The 13,233-nt window shown below is 37.4% G+C and overlaps 1 protein-coding gene across 5 annotated transcripts in view; it reads left to right on the forward strand.

The window, feature by feature from the left end:
- The window catches only part of Pds5b (PDS5 cohesin associated factor B), a 127,387-nt gene that overhangs the window by 79,838 nt on the left and 34,316 nt on the right, over positions 1-13,233 (forward strand). For all 5 annotated transcript variants that reach the window (XM_013122830.3, XM_005083163.4, XM_040751430.1 and 2 more), the window contains 4 exons: positions 110-225; positions 4,086-4,191; positions 7,714-7,874; positions 12,089-12,212. In XM_013122830.3, the coding sequence (XP_012978284.1) occupies positions 110-225; positions 4,086-4,191; positions 7,714-7,874; positions 12,089-12,212 (507 nt within the window). The remainder of the gene's footprint in view (positions 1-109; positions 226-4,085; positions 4,192-7,713; positions 7,875-12,088; positions 12,213-13,233) is intronic.

A 13,233-nucleotide genomic window follows, 5' to 3' on the forward strand; every position in this document is an offset into this window, starting at 1 on the left:
AGTTGTGTTTTCCAGTACCAGTACTACAGAATGTTACAGGTTCTTAACATTTTCAAGTTCTGCTATATTTAAATGTATTTTTTAAATAATTTACAAATCTTCATTTCAGCGTGAAATAACTAAGAAGCTGGGCAACCCTAAACAGCCTACAAATCCTTTCTTGGAGATGATCAAGTTTCTCTTGGAGAGAATAGCGCCAGTACACATAGATACTGAGTCCATCAGGTATTTGTCCTTATAATATCATGGTTTCTCAGTCATGCATTTAATAGGGTGTCACAGTCACCAAACCAGCTGCTTATCAGTATTTGAATGTGCAGTCATCTGTGCACTATATTTGTGGATACAGCTTGTGTTCATTCATGTTTAGATGGGTAGCTTTGCTTGCTTCTCATTTTGCTTTCACTTTATTTTACCTAAGAAGAGAGCATAGGTGAGGTTTTGCTTTTTGAGATACGGGAGAAAGAGTATTCTAGGCATTAAGATTGTCATAAGCCAAACTAACTAGATAGGGAAGCAGGTGTTTTGAAAGTAACTGCCATCTGTTACCTTGTAGACTAGAGAGATTTGAGTGCTGTGTGCCCAGGATCAGATATGGATACTATTAACACTGAGCTTTGGGGCTCTTGATTTACTCTTTTATTTAGTCTTTGGAAACCACAGATTGAGGTGGTAAGTGGAGGGGGGAGAAGAGAGCTTCCTCGAGGCTTTGTTGTGGTAGCCTCTGCATAGATGCTAGTATGATGGGAAAGAAAGAACGTATTTGAGGAAGGTTTGGAAAAAGAATTCCTAAGCTACTGCTTCCTGACAACACATGAGTCAGAATACAAGGGTTTGAGTGCAAATAATGAATCCTCATACTTTTTTTTTTCTTTTTTGAAGTAGATGAGAGAAAACATGTAATTATTTTGACATGGCAAGAAATTTACTTTTTCCCTTCCTTTCCTTCCTCCCCTTTCTTTTTCTGTCTTATGTTTATTTAGGCTCTCATGTAGCTCAAGTTGTCCTTGAATTCATCGTGTAGCTGAGGGTGACCTTGAACTCCTGATCCTCCTGTTTTTTTTTTACCTTCCAAGTGCTGGGATCACTGGAATAAGCCACCACATCTGGCTACATTTTTTTTCTGTAATCAAGTAACTTTGAGCTTAAAATGAATTTATGAGAATTGATTTAGGTAGAAAATGAAAAATACTATGGACAGATATGGAAACCTTTTTACAGTAGGGAAATCAGAGATGTAAGAAGACCAAGTTTTAACAGGGTCTTAAACTTAAAAAAAGGCGCAACTTTTCACAAGTAAGGTATATGCTGTGTATGAGCTGACAGACGGAGGACCAAGAACAGGCCCTTGGTTTCAGCAATCAGGAGTTTACAGTAATCTAGAAGGTGTGTTAGAACATAAATAGCAACAAGAAGTAGCAGTTTCTGCTCATAATATATGTGGGAGAATTCTCAACATTGGTGACTTTTGGAATGGGAACTGCCTTCCAGGTGCGAGGTAGTGGCTTAGGTGTTAAATTGGACTCAGTAAGTGACTGCAGAGTCACCAGAGAGATGCTAGGTTAGTTCCTCAGGCAGGCAGGCAGACTCAGGACAGCACCCTTTCAGTGTCTGCATTTTATAAATGTGGGAATGGACAGTAGCACCTTTAAGTTTTATGTTTTTTTTTTGTTACAACTGATGAACATTTGCAAATAAGGAAAAATAATTTTCCCCAAACTTTTCTTAGCTAATTGCGTTTCTTTAGGGAATTTTTCTATGGGTACTTAAGAGAAACATTTGTGGTGTTTGTTAACTGACTACAAGAATGGTAAGGCTAAGATCCCAATGCTTTCTTCTAAATATATTAACAAATATTATACTATTCTATTTGGTTTTTGGTTTTCCTCCTTTTTTTTTTTTTTACTTTGGTATGTTAAGTAGTTTTATTTTCTACATTTTCATCTGTAATTGACCTGGAGTTTAGTGTAATATGCGCATGAGAATTCTACTGTTTTTATTGTACATGATAGCTGGTTGTACTAGCTTAATCATTATTTAAAAAAGTTGATTGGTTCACAGTTGATTTGAAGTATTTCTTCATTGTTGGTCAAAAATTCTTGTGTGTTTTGCATGGACCTATGTTGATTTTGCTGAGGGTTTTTTTGGGCAGATTTGTCTCACAGAGGAAGCCTTTTCTCTCCTCTTCCCCATACTGTTTGGCAACAGGCATGCATTTGTCTTCCAGATGGTCAGGAGTGTACATAGATTCAGACTTCCCTTTCCCCGAGGACATGAGGGTTCTCTTTGCAACTTTTATTACTAGTTATTTATGTATTTGACTTCTCTGTGTGAATACATTTCCTCCTCTGTGCTTTTCAGCTGACTTTTGCTGATAGAGAAAAATTGCTGTTGTTCTGAGAGGTTTGTTTCTTTCAATCACCTTGCTGACTTCTCTTGTTAATTTCTTAGCCTAATAGACTGAGTGTGTTTCATTATATATGATGTTATACTTATCATTTGTTCTTCACTGAATACTTAAGTAGCCTTTAAAATAGTTTTTCCATCCTGTCATTTTTCTGGCTGATGTGTCCCCCAGGCTGTGTTTGTGATTAGCTCTAGTTCTGCTGCTGTCTGTCTTCTTCAGAGCCCCCATTCCTAGTAGCCCCAAAGAAGGAACTTTGGGGCTACTAACTTTCTTTGGGGCTACTGACTTTCTTTGCAGTCTTTGTTGGCTGATACTGTTAATGTGTGTGCTCACTTCCTTGTGACCTTCCTACCCATTGTTATAGAAGAAAATAAAGATTAAAAAATTTTAATGTTTCTGCTGTACAGAAGAATCTTGGTACTGTTGGGAATAAGGCTTAGGTTGGAGATTTTCTTTTTTGGTTTTTCGAGACAGGTTTTTTGCATTGTTTTGGAGGTTGTCCTAGCACTCTCTCTGTAGACCAGGCTGGCCTGGAACTCACAGATATCTACCTGTCTCTGCCTCCCAAGTGCTGGGATTAAAGGCATGGGCCACCAATGCCCAGCGGGTTGGAGATTTTCATTTGGGCAACTGGAGATATAAGAATAGGGAAAACTTATTTTATGGCAACAGGGAAAATTTACTTATGAAAATAATAAATAAATGTGTTTTTAAATTAAAAACAATCTTATTTGAAATACATTTTTAATGTGTACATGTTTGTATATGTGTATGTACATAGAGTGGTGCATCTGCAAAGACCCATATTTGGAATTTGGAACAACTTGCAGGATTAGGTCTACTGTGTGAGTCAAGCTCAGGTCTTCAGGCTAGGTGGCAAGGGCACATAAACTCTGAGCCATCTTGTTAGCCAGAAATAGACTTTGTGGGTAAGAAAATTTCAAACTCTTGTTATAGAGACAGATATACTTCATTCTTTGTTTGATACTAAATTTGAGCATAAAATATTATTCGAAGAAAAATAGCTGTACTAAATACTTCAAGCATTGTGTAAATTTTATTTTGGTATTTTTTTATGTCCATACTGTTACTTTATTACTTGATGTTTGTAAAAAGAGCAATTGCCCCATTGTGTGAATGATTGCTTTAAATCATTGTCAATGAATTACTAAATTTGCTTACAGTAAAGTCAACCTGTGTCTAAAGTTGGAAAACATTGCTGTGCTTTGTCTGGGATTCTCTTTTACAAGGTTTTGTTGCATCTGATACAATTTTAGCAGCAGGTCTGTGGTTTCTGACTCTTGGGTTTTTGTCTGACACAAATCCATGTTGCATTTTAGAGTGCTTAATGCTGCCCTTTGATTGACGTGTATTTAGACAAAAAAAATCATTTGTATATTTGATGCTAGGCCTTCTCTGGAAAAGGCATTAGTAAAGCTACAGGTGACATTCACAAAGGACAAATCAAGTAACTCTTTGGTTTCTTCTGAATTGGTGAAGGAAAAGAACTGGTTTTGAAAAAAATATTTTTCTGTAATTTGTCTTATAATAATGTTTGGTTAATGACCATATAAAATATGTACTGTGTAGTTATTTAATATTTAGGAACTTTTCTCAGATACTGCTAACGTATTCCAGTTGAAAGAAATACCCCTTTTGTTTTCTTGTCATACTTTAGTGCTCTTATAAAGCAAGTGAATAAGTCAATAGATGGGACAGCTGATGATGAAGATGAGGGTGTTCCAACTGATCAAGCTATCAGGGCAGGCCTTGAGCTGCTGAAGGTAAATACTTGTCTAAACTTGTTTCTGATTACACAACTGAGTTTTTTAATTTGTTTGTTGTTGTTGGTAGTGGTGTGTGTGTGTGTGGGTTTCCTTTTTTAAAAAAATTATTCATTTTTACTTTATGTACATTGGTGTTTTGCCATGGGTATTGAGTCCCCTGGAGCTGGAGTTACAGACATTTGTTAGCTGCCATGTGGGTACTGGGAAGTGAACCCAGGTCCTCTGGAAGGGCCGTCAGTGCTTTTAACCACCAAGCCTTCTTTCCACCCTGTGTGTGTGTTTTAAAGGCAGGGCCTTACTGTGTGTGTCTGACTGGTCCAGGACTTGCAGTGTAGACACAGGGTTCTGCTTAAGTTGCTTTCCAGGTTCTGACATTGGGGGTTTATATTGCTTGTTCTTAAGATTTGCTTCTCCAAGTTTTACAGCCTAATCAGAAAGGTTTCTTGAGCCAGGGAGTAGTGTCTCAGGCCTTTAATCCCAGCATTTGGAAGGCAGAGGTAGGTGGATTTTTGTGAGTTGGAGACCAGCCTGGGCTACAGAGTGAAGTGGGTTTTTTTGTTTGTTTGTTTTTGCTTTTAATTTCTTTTGAGACAGTGTTTCTCTGTGTATTCCTCACTGTCCTGGAACTCACTTTGTAGACCAGGCTGACCTGGAACTCAAAGATTTACCTGCCTCTGCCTCCCCATTGCTGGGGTTAAAGGCATGTGCCTCCATGCACTGCAGCAACAAAATTTTTAAGTGTGTTGGCTTTCAGCCGTTATTGAGATGGGCTGAATGGTTGGGGCATTACTTGCCTCTGAGTGCTTCCTCCGATGTAATAGATAGTCTTTTAATGTTTCCCAGAGAGGTACATCATATATACATTATCTTTTAATGCAAACTGACTCCTAGCAAAAATAATAACTGTGAACTGGTATTACTCAACTTCAGTGTATTATAACATTGCTGCTTTCTTATTGTGGCTAATTTGATTTTCCATATTTTATTCATGTAAATAGTACTAAAGTAAATATTTTTGTGTAATATCTTATTTTTTAAAAACTGAAAGTCATTACTGGGTCCAGGAGAACAAGACCTTTGAAATTCTTTGAGATACATACAATTAAAAATTTTATAGACACAATTTTTTACATATTAAATTTTGTTGTCTTACGGAGAAATTGTATATAAAAACATTTTTCATATCACTTTAGGAAAGAATTCCTGTAGGCCATCTAGAGTGTGTGAAAGTACAGTCTCTTTAATGTTCACAAGCATATCATGCTGCTGTTTTAGAAAATGTGCTAATCTGCTCAGTACAGGCAGTATTATAATTTCTGCATTGTTACGAGCGATCTACCTCTGTACATTAACAATTTCTGTTTCCCCTTCACTTCTCATCCTTTATATATCTACTGATGCCTCAATCTTTCTTTAAAAATTTGATTTGAATGAACTTTTAATTTACTTTGTTTTTTATGGGAAATATTTGATGAATAAAAATTGTTATAATTAGGTTACTAACTGTGGTATTACAATTAATACTCGTGAAAAGTAAGAAGAATTTTATTTGGTCAGTTTTGTCACTTTGACAAAGTATCTAAGAAGGTAAATTGAGGGAAGAACTTATCCTGGCTCCTGATTTCTCAGACCTTTGTCCAGAATCACTTGGTTTTCTTTGTCTCTTGGCCTGTGGTGAGCCAAGGTTATCATGGCAGCTTGGGGCATAGCAACAGGGGGCACCTTGTAGACTAGGGATGTTTTGCTTACTTTGTAGCAGTTGAGAAACTCAGAGACAAGAAAGTCTTCCAAGTCACCTTAGCTGTGAATTTACCAGTGGTGAAGTTAGAGTCCTCGTGGTCCAAGTAGTTTTCATGTGCCCATCATCTTGTAACTAAACTCTTAATTCAGGAACCTTTGGGAGGCACTTTTAGATTTAAACTATGTTATTCCACCCTGGCTTCTGAAGCTCATGTTCATCTCTCTCTCTCTCTCTCTCTCTCTCTCTCTCTCTCTCTCTCTCTCTCTCTCTCTCTCTCTCTCTCTCTCTCTCTCTTTTGTTTTTTGTTTTTGTTTTTTTGTTTTACGAGACAGGGTTTCTCTGTATTGTGTTGGAGGCTGTCGGTCCAGCCCGGCCTCGAACTCACAGAGATCGGCCTGCCTCTGCCTCCCGAGTGCTGGGATTAAAGGCGTGCGCCACCACCGCCCGGCCTCATGTTCATCTCTTATTGCAGCTTTGTGTTTCCATTTCCATGGAGCTTCAGGAGTTTTTACAGATCCATTGTTTTTAAGCAATTCACCTTCAAAATGTTTGAGAGTCAAGGCATGTCTTTGCTGAGAGTACCTGTTAAAACTCAAAAACAAATTGCATACTCTCAGTTTGCACAAGATCTACATGTCTGTCTATTCCAAAAGGGAGGAATGGTGCATAGAAAGAAGATATTGGACTGAGGCAATATCAGCTCCCATCCAAGGCAAACCCTGAATTCTAGAATTCTATGTCCTTCATCTGTGGCACAAAGAGCTTGGGCAGCCCTGCTCCTATACCTTTTCTTGCTAAAGGACCTATAGTCATTCTTTTTGTTTGTCTGTTTGGGTGTTTTATTTGTTTTTTAGTTTTTCGAGACAGGGTTTCTCAGAAATCTACCTGTCTCCTGAGTGCTGGAATCAACTGTGTGCACTACTAGGCCCAGCTCAGTTGCATTTTTTTTGTTAGTTAGCTTTTGTTTTTCAAACATGGTCTTGTGTAACCTAGGCTGGCCGTATACTGCAGATAGTTGAGGATAACCTTGACTGTCTTATCCTTATATGTCCATTCCCTGATGATGGGATTGTAGTCATGTACCACCAATTTCTGTTCTATGCACTGTGGAGATCAAACCCAGGGCTGTGTGCCTGCTAGGCATGCAGTCTCCCAAGGTGCGCTATATGCTGTTGCCTTCCTTAAAGTCTATTATGATCTCTGTCCGGGTTCTTATAAATGTTGATCTTGTTGTTTTATCTTTTTGTTTGATGATTTTCTTTACTGCTTTTGAATTGTTGATTTGGTTATTGTACTTACAGTGCATCTAATGACCTGGTAAGTATACATTTCCTAATTTACTTTTGAAAAAATACTTTTTTTTTTGTTTTTTGTTCTTTTGAGACAAGATTTCTCAGTATTGCTTTGAAGGCTGGCCTAGAACTCACAAAGATCTGCCTGCCTCTGCCTCCTAAGTACTGGGATTATAGGTGTGAGCTACCAACGCCCAACCTAGAAAAATTCTTACCTAGTCTCTTCTAATGGTTATTTAGAAAAAAGAGTGATGGTTTTATTACATTTCCTATATGTTCTCTTTTCTCCTATCCTCATGCCCTTCCCCTGAAAAAAAAAGTATCAATCAAAGTTCAAATTGTTTTGACTAGAAATATATTCACATTCTATACAGGAGCAGTTAATTTTGAATTGGTTACTGATTAGTATTATTTCTAATAGGTACTTTAGGTATATATTACAAACATGGAAAGATTTTACAGATAATGTTTATAAACCCTTTGCAGGTACTCTCTTTTACACATCCCATCTCATTTCATTCTGCTGAAACATTTGAATCCCTTCTGGCTTGTCTGAAAATGGATGATGAAAAGGTAGCAGAAGCTGCCCTACAGATTTTCAAAAACACAGGCAACAAAATTGAAGAGGATTTTCCACACATCAGATCGTGAGTTGGGCTTTTTCTGATAAATACTTTGGATATACTTTTGATTGAGTTCTGTAGTAATTGGATTTTGAGGGAAATTGTTGCAAATTATGCTAGAATGTAGACTTGTTTCTTGTGAGAACGCATTAGTTGGCATTTTAAGTTTGCAAGACAGGCATGGTACATCTTTGTGATGCTTTACTGTTGCTTTCATAAAGTAGTTACTGGTGTATGATGGCACAGGATGGACAGTTCACATTGATCTAAGCACAATAAGAAATTTCAGAAGGGCTAATCGCGCGCGCGCGCGCGCATGTGTGTGTGTGTGTGTGTGTGTACACCTTGCAAGCTCACCTGTACCTGACACATGGACAGGCCAGCGGACAACTCTCAGATATCGAGTTAGTTTTCTTCTTCCTTGTGGGTTCCATGAGAATGAACTCAGAGCATCTCATGTTCACTCTAAGTACCAAGTAATCTTGCTGGCTAGTATCCTCTCTGACTAAGGGTATGCCATCATTTTTATGACAGGGCACTTAATACAGGGAATCAGGAAAACATGGAATACTCATCTTTATAGTAGTATAAGTGTTTCAGTGGTTTAGTGTTTCCAGCATTTGGAAATTGATAAGCTGTAGAGAATCTCTGTTAAGTGCTAACAATGTTCAAGATTCTGTATCTGCAATCTCCCAATGGACTACATCTTCATTCTTTCTGTCATCACTTGCTTCTTGTATATCTTTCTCCCCAGTTTCTGGAGAGAAGATCCACATGTGGTCTTGATGACTTCTGGCCAAGAACTACCCCATCCAGGGAGCTGTTGGATGCTTCTTCAGATTGCCTGTGATCTTTTTCCTCAGTCCACATTAAGCTTTTAGAGGGAGGTGTAACTTTTGCTCTTCTGTTCTGGTCATGTGGAATGGAGAGAAATTAAGAAACCATTGGTAAATAGGACAAAGGTATTATATTATTTCAGTGGTAATCCAAACGTACTAGAATTGGGGGCTTGGAGAGATGATGACTCAGTGGTTAAGAGAATTGGCTATTCTTATAGAGGATCTGAGTTTGGTTCCCAGCACCAACATGCTGGCTTAACAACCATCTGTAACTCCAGTTCCACAGAGACTGACACCCTCTGCACGGACACTAGACATGGACATGTTATACATACAAACATGCAGATAAACGGTCATATACATAAAATCTGAAAAGTAAAAAAGCTACCAGAATTTTTATAACAGTAGTCTTTTTGGTAATAATTAGCAACACTATTGTTTGGAGCTGTCTTATTAAAAACTTTTCAATGAGTTCTGATGTATGCTTCTCCATGGGATGATGCTTTTGCTACACAAATCAGATCAGAGAGTAGAGTGGCTTTCCATGTGGACTGTGTGTAACTATATACCACATATTGTATCTTTATCTGATAAGCTATCTCAGTTAAGTTGTCTGCTATTCAACAGATGTGGTTATTAATCTAAGTGAGGAATCTAACATTCAGACAGGCAAAGTAGTTCTAGGCCATAGCTAGCAAGTGGCAAATCTGTGATTTGCATTTAGGCTTGATTCCATTATCCATGCAACCATATCCCTTTGGGCATAGTTTCTATTTTCTTCTTATTTCTCTTTCTTACTGGCTTTTTTAGTTAGCATGCAAGATAACGGAGCTCATTACATACACATACTCTCAAACATATCTGTGTATATGTGTATGTATGTCCTTTTACCTCAGTTATATCTGCCCATTCTATTACATAAAAATCTTTATCTATCTATCTATCTATCTATCTATCTATCTATCTATCTATCTATCTATCTATCTATCTATCTATCCACCCACTGAACTCTGGTTGGACATTTTGGATATTGTGAGTGGTGTAGCAGTAACATGAATTTATAAATACTTCTATGACATACTTAATATTCTTTCTGGTATATCCCCAGGAGAGGTACAACAGGATCACTTGGTAGTTGTATTTTTAGTTTTTTTAGAAAACTGCTTACTGATTCCCATAGCAGCCCTTCCAGTTCACATTGCCATCAGCTATGTATAAGATATGCTTGATAGCACTTGTTTCTTACTGAGATGGAATCTCCGTGTGTCTTAGTTAGGGTTTCTGTTGCTGTGAAGAGACACCATGACCATGGCAATTGTGTGTGTGTGTGTGTGTGTGTGTGGTGTGTGTGTGTGTGGTGTGTGTGTGTGTTTGGTTTTGGGGTTTGTTTTTTGTTTTGTTTTTTTTTTATTTGATTTTTTTGAGAGGGTTTTTCTGTGTAGCTTTGTAGACGAGGCTGGCCTTGAACTCACAAACTCACAGAGATCCATCCTCCTGCTGGGATTAAAGACATGTGTGACCACTGACAGGCTGACCATTATTATCATGGTGCTACATGATGTCGTGCAGGCAGATATTGTGCTGGAGAAACAGCTGAGAGTCCTACATCTTGATCTGCAGGCAATAGGAAAAGTGGTCCTTCTCACTGGACGTGGTTTGGATATACATCTTCAATGCCCTCCACAGTGACACACTTACTGCTACCAAGACCACATCCACTCCAACAAGGCCACACCTCCTAATAGTGCCACTCTCTTTGGAAGCCATTTTCTTTCAAACCACCACACAGTGTAATTTTACCATACCTTTTTCTGCTGGCTAAGGAGGTTGAGCACTTTTCCGATTGCTCCTTGTCATATTTTGGTAAATGTCTGTTTCACTATTTTGCTGTCATTGATTCACTTTGTGGGTGGGGATTTCTGTTTGTTTGTTTGGTGCTTTGGGATACTTTATAAATTCTAGATACTAGTTTCCTATCAGATACATAGATGGTAATTTTTTTCTCCATTCTGTATACTATTGCTTGTATTTCCTTTGTTGTACATTAGGTTTTGAATTTCATACAATCCCATTTCTTGATTCTTGGGCTTATTTCCTGAGCTATAGATAGTCCTGGCATATACCTGTATCCTGAAGTTTCCCTTTAGAATTTGCAGAATCTTACATGAAGGTCTTTAATCCACTTTTGTTCAGAGTGAGATTTTTCTGCATGCTGAAGAGATATAGTTTTTCCTGTACCAATTGAAGAAGCCGATCCTTTCCCAATGTATGCTTTTGTCACCTTCATCAAAATTTAGGAGGATGTGTTTGTTTTTAAAATCATCACTTGTGACTTTGGCTTCAAGTTTGCCTTATTACTTTTTTGAATAGTGATGCCAGCGTGATTTGCTTCCATTCACTCTTGAGTCTGTGAATGTATGCCATTGAAATATGTTTCTTGGATATAGCGGATAGCTGGATCTTGTTTATTATTCATGCAGCTAGTCTGTCTTTTAATTGCAGAGCTAACAACATTTGTGTTTAGTTAGTGAGAGAGGTTTGCTAGTCCCTGAACTTTTTTGATTATTTTTCTAATTGGTTGGATTAATGTTCATTCCTTCATTTCTTCCCTACAGTAGTAGTAGTATTAGTACGTTGAGGGTTCATATTGTTGAGTGTGGTACGTTCCTTCCCAGGTCTTCTCTCTTCATGTTTTTCTCACATGAAGTTGGTTTCCTGTACTGTGTTATTGATAGTATTTCTTCTGTTCATGGTGTTCCTCTGTGGTTCTTTTGGAGTAATATTGTGTGAGTTTTCCTTGAGATGTGAATGTTTGTCTATTTACCTCAGGTAGGTTCCTCTGTGCTTCTTTTGGAGTAATATTGTGTGAGTTTTCCTTGAGATGTGAATGTTTGTCTATTTACCTCAGGTAGGACATCATTGACAGACAGAAAAAATGAATTCCACCCAAGTTTTACTTGGTGAGCCATTGAATTTATTGGGGTTATCTGTAGGACTGTTGGTGAGAGTTTATTTATAGGGCTCCAGTGATTCAAAGGCAGTTGCAGCAGCAAAGCCAGTGTGGTCTACAGAACAAGTTCCAGGACAGCTAGGGCTGTTAACACAGCCTGCCTGTCTCCTGAGTGCTGGGATTAAAGGCGTGTGCCTCTCCTGCCCCTGGCTGGGCTCAGTCTTATGTAGGTACCCACCCCTGCTGTGGCTTCGTGGATACAACAGTCATGTCATGTCTTGAAGACAGTATTTGACAGACTCCTCCTATCCCTTTTGCCCCTTCTCTGCAGTGCTCACTGAGCCTTGGAGAGGATAATCTAGATGTCCTGTTTAAGACTGAACACTCTGTAGCTATAAACATAAAAAAATCCTTTTTTAATATCTTGCTTTTCTTTCCTTTTATTTTAGAGCCTTGCTTCCGGTATTGCATCACAAATCCAAAAAGGGACCACCTCGTCAGGCCAAATATGCCATCCATTGTATTCATGCCATATTTTCTAGTAAAGAGACCCAGTTTGCACAGATATTTGAGGTAATGAAAATTTTTTTAATTTATTAAAAAATAAATACTGATTTTGCAGAATATTCTCAATTGGAAATATATTGTGTACTGTCAGGATATGAATTAGTAAAGTCAACATTGGCAGTAATTAAAATAGGAAAACTAGTTTTTCATAGGTTTAAGGCTACTTCAGATTTTAAAGTAAAATACTGCATAATACTTTTTGATACTGTTGTATATATTGGTTTTTGGAGAGTTTTTATTGAATGATTATTGTATATAATCATAGTCAGTGACAGTATCTAATGAACTTACTCTGTCAGTTTGCAGGTTTAACAGTTTGAATTCTGACTGTAAAGTGGTCCTAATTGGTAATGTAAACAAGTTTAGATTTAATGACTGAGCTAAATGTGCTAACATGAAGTGTATCTTTAATGTTTCATACTATTTTCTCTACATATTAATTAATTTTCACCTTGAGGAGGTGCTTTATTACAGCCAGCTATGAGAGTAGTTGCTAGTATTATTAAAACAGAAGCTAGCAGAAAAGTCTGTAAAAAATGATTTATAATTTTATGTCTGGAGCTCTGAATGGAAGTCAAAACAATTTGAAGACCATACTAAACTTTATTTTGACACTCTGTCTCTGAGGTACAAACTTTTATGGTTATTTTATCATATTTTCATGTATCATGTTAAAACACCTGAATTCTGCATCTTCCAAATAGCACTTTGATTGTATAGCAAGTAACGTGCCTTAATTTATATGCATTTGGGGATGTCTGTTTTTATTTATGAAGATGACTTTATTAATTAATGTTGATTTATAGGAAACTTTTGTTTTTATTGATTAATCTTTTTTTCTTTTTAATGATGGTCACTCTGAGAATAATACTGATAATACTTGGCTTTGGTAAGATTTTTGCTGTTGCTCTTATAATGTAGAAGGTTTGCTGGTTTTTCTGAGAAAATACTTTCTCATAGTCACAAACCTTTTTTGCAGCTGCCAATATTCCATGATCTGGCCATTAATTTTTCTCTTTTCAAAAAT

This window comes from Mesocricetus auratus, unplaced genomic scaffold (assembly GCF_017639785.1).
Source record: "Mesocricetus auratus isolate SY011 unplaced genomic scaffold, BCM_Maur_2.0 Super-Scaffold_100008, whole genome shotgun sequence".
Taxonomy (NCBI): domain Eukaryota; kingdom Metazoa; phylum Chordata; class Mammalia; order Rodentia; family Cricetidae; genus Mesocricetus; species Mesocricetus auratus.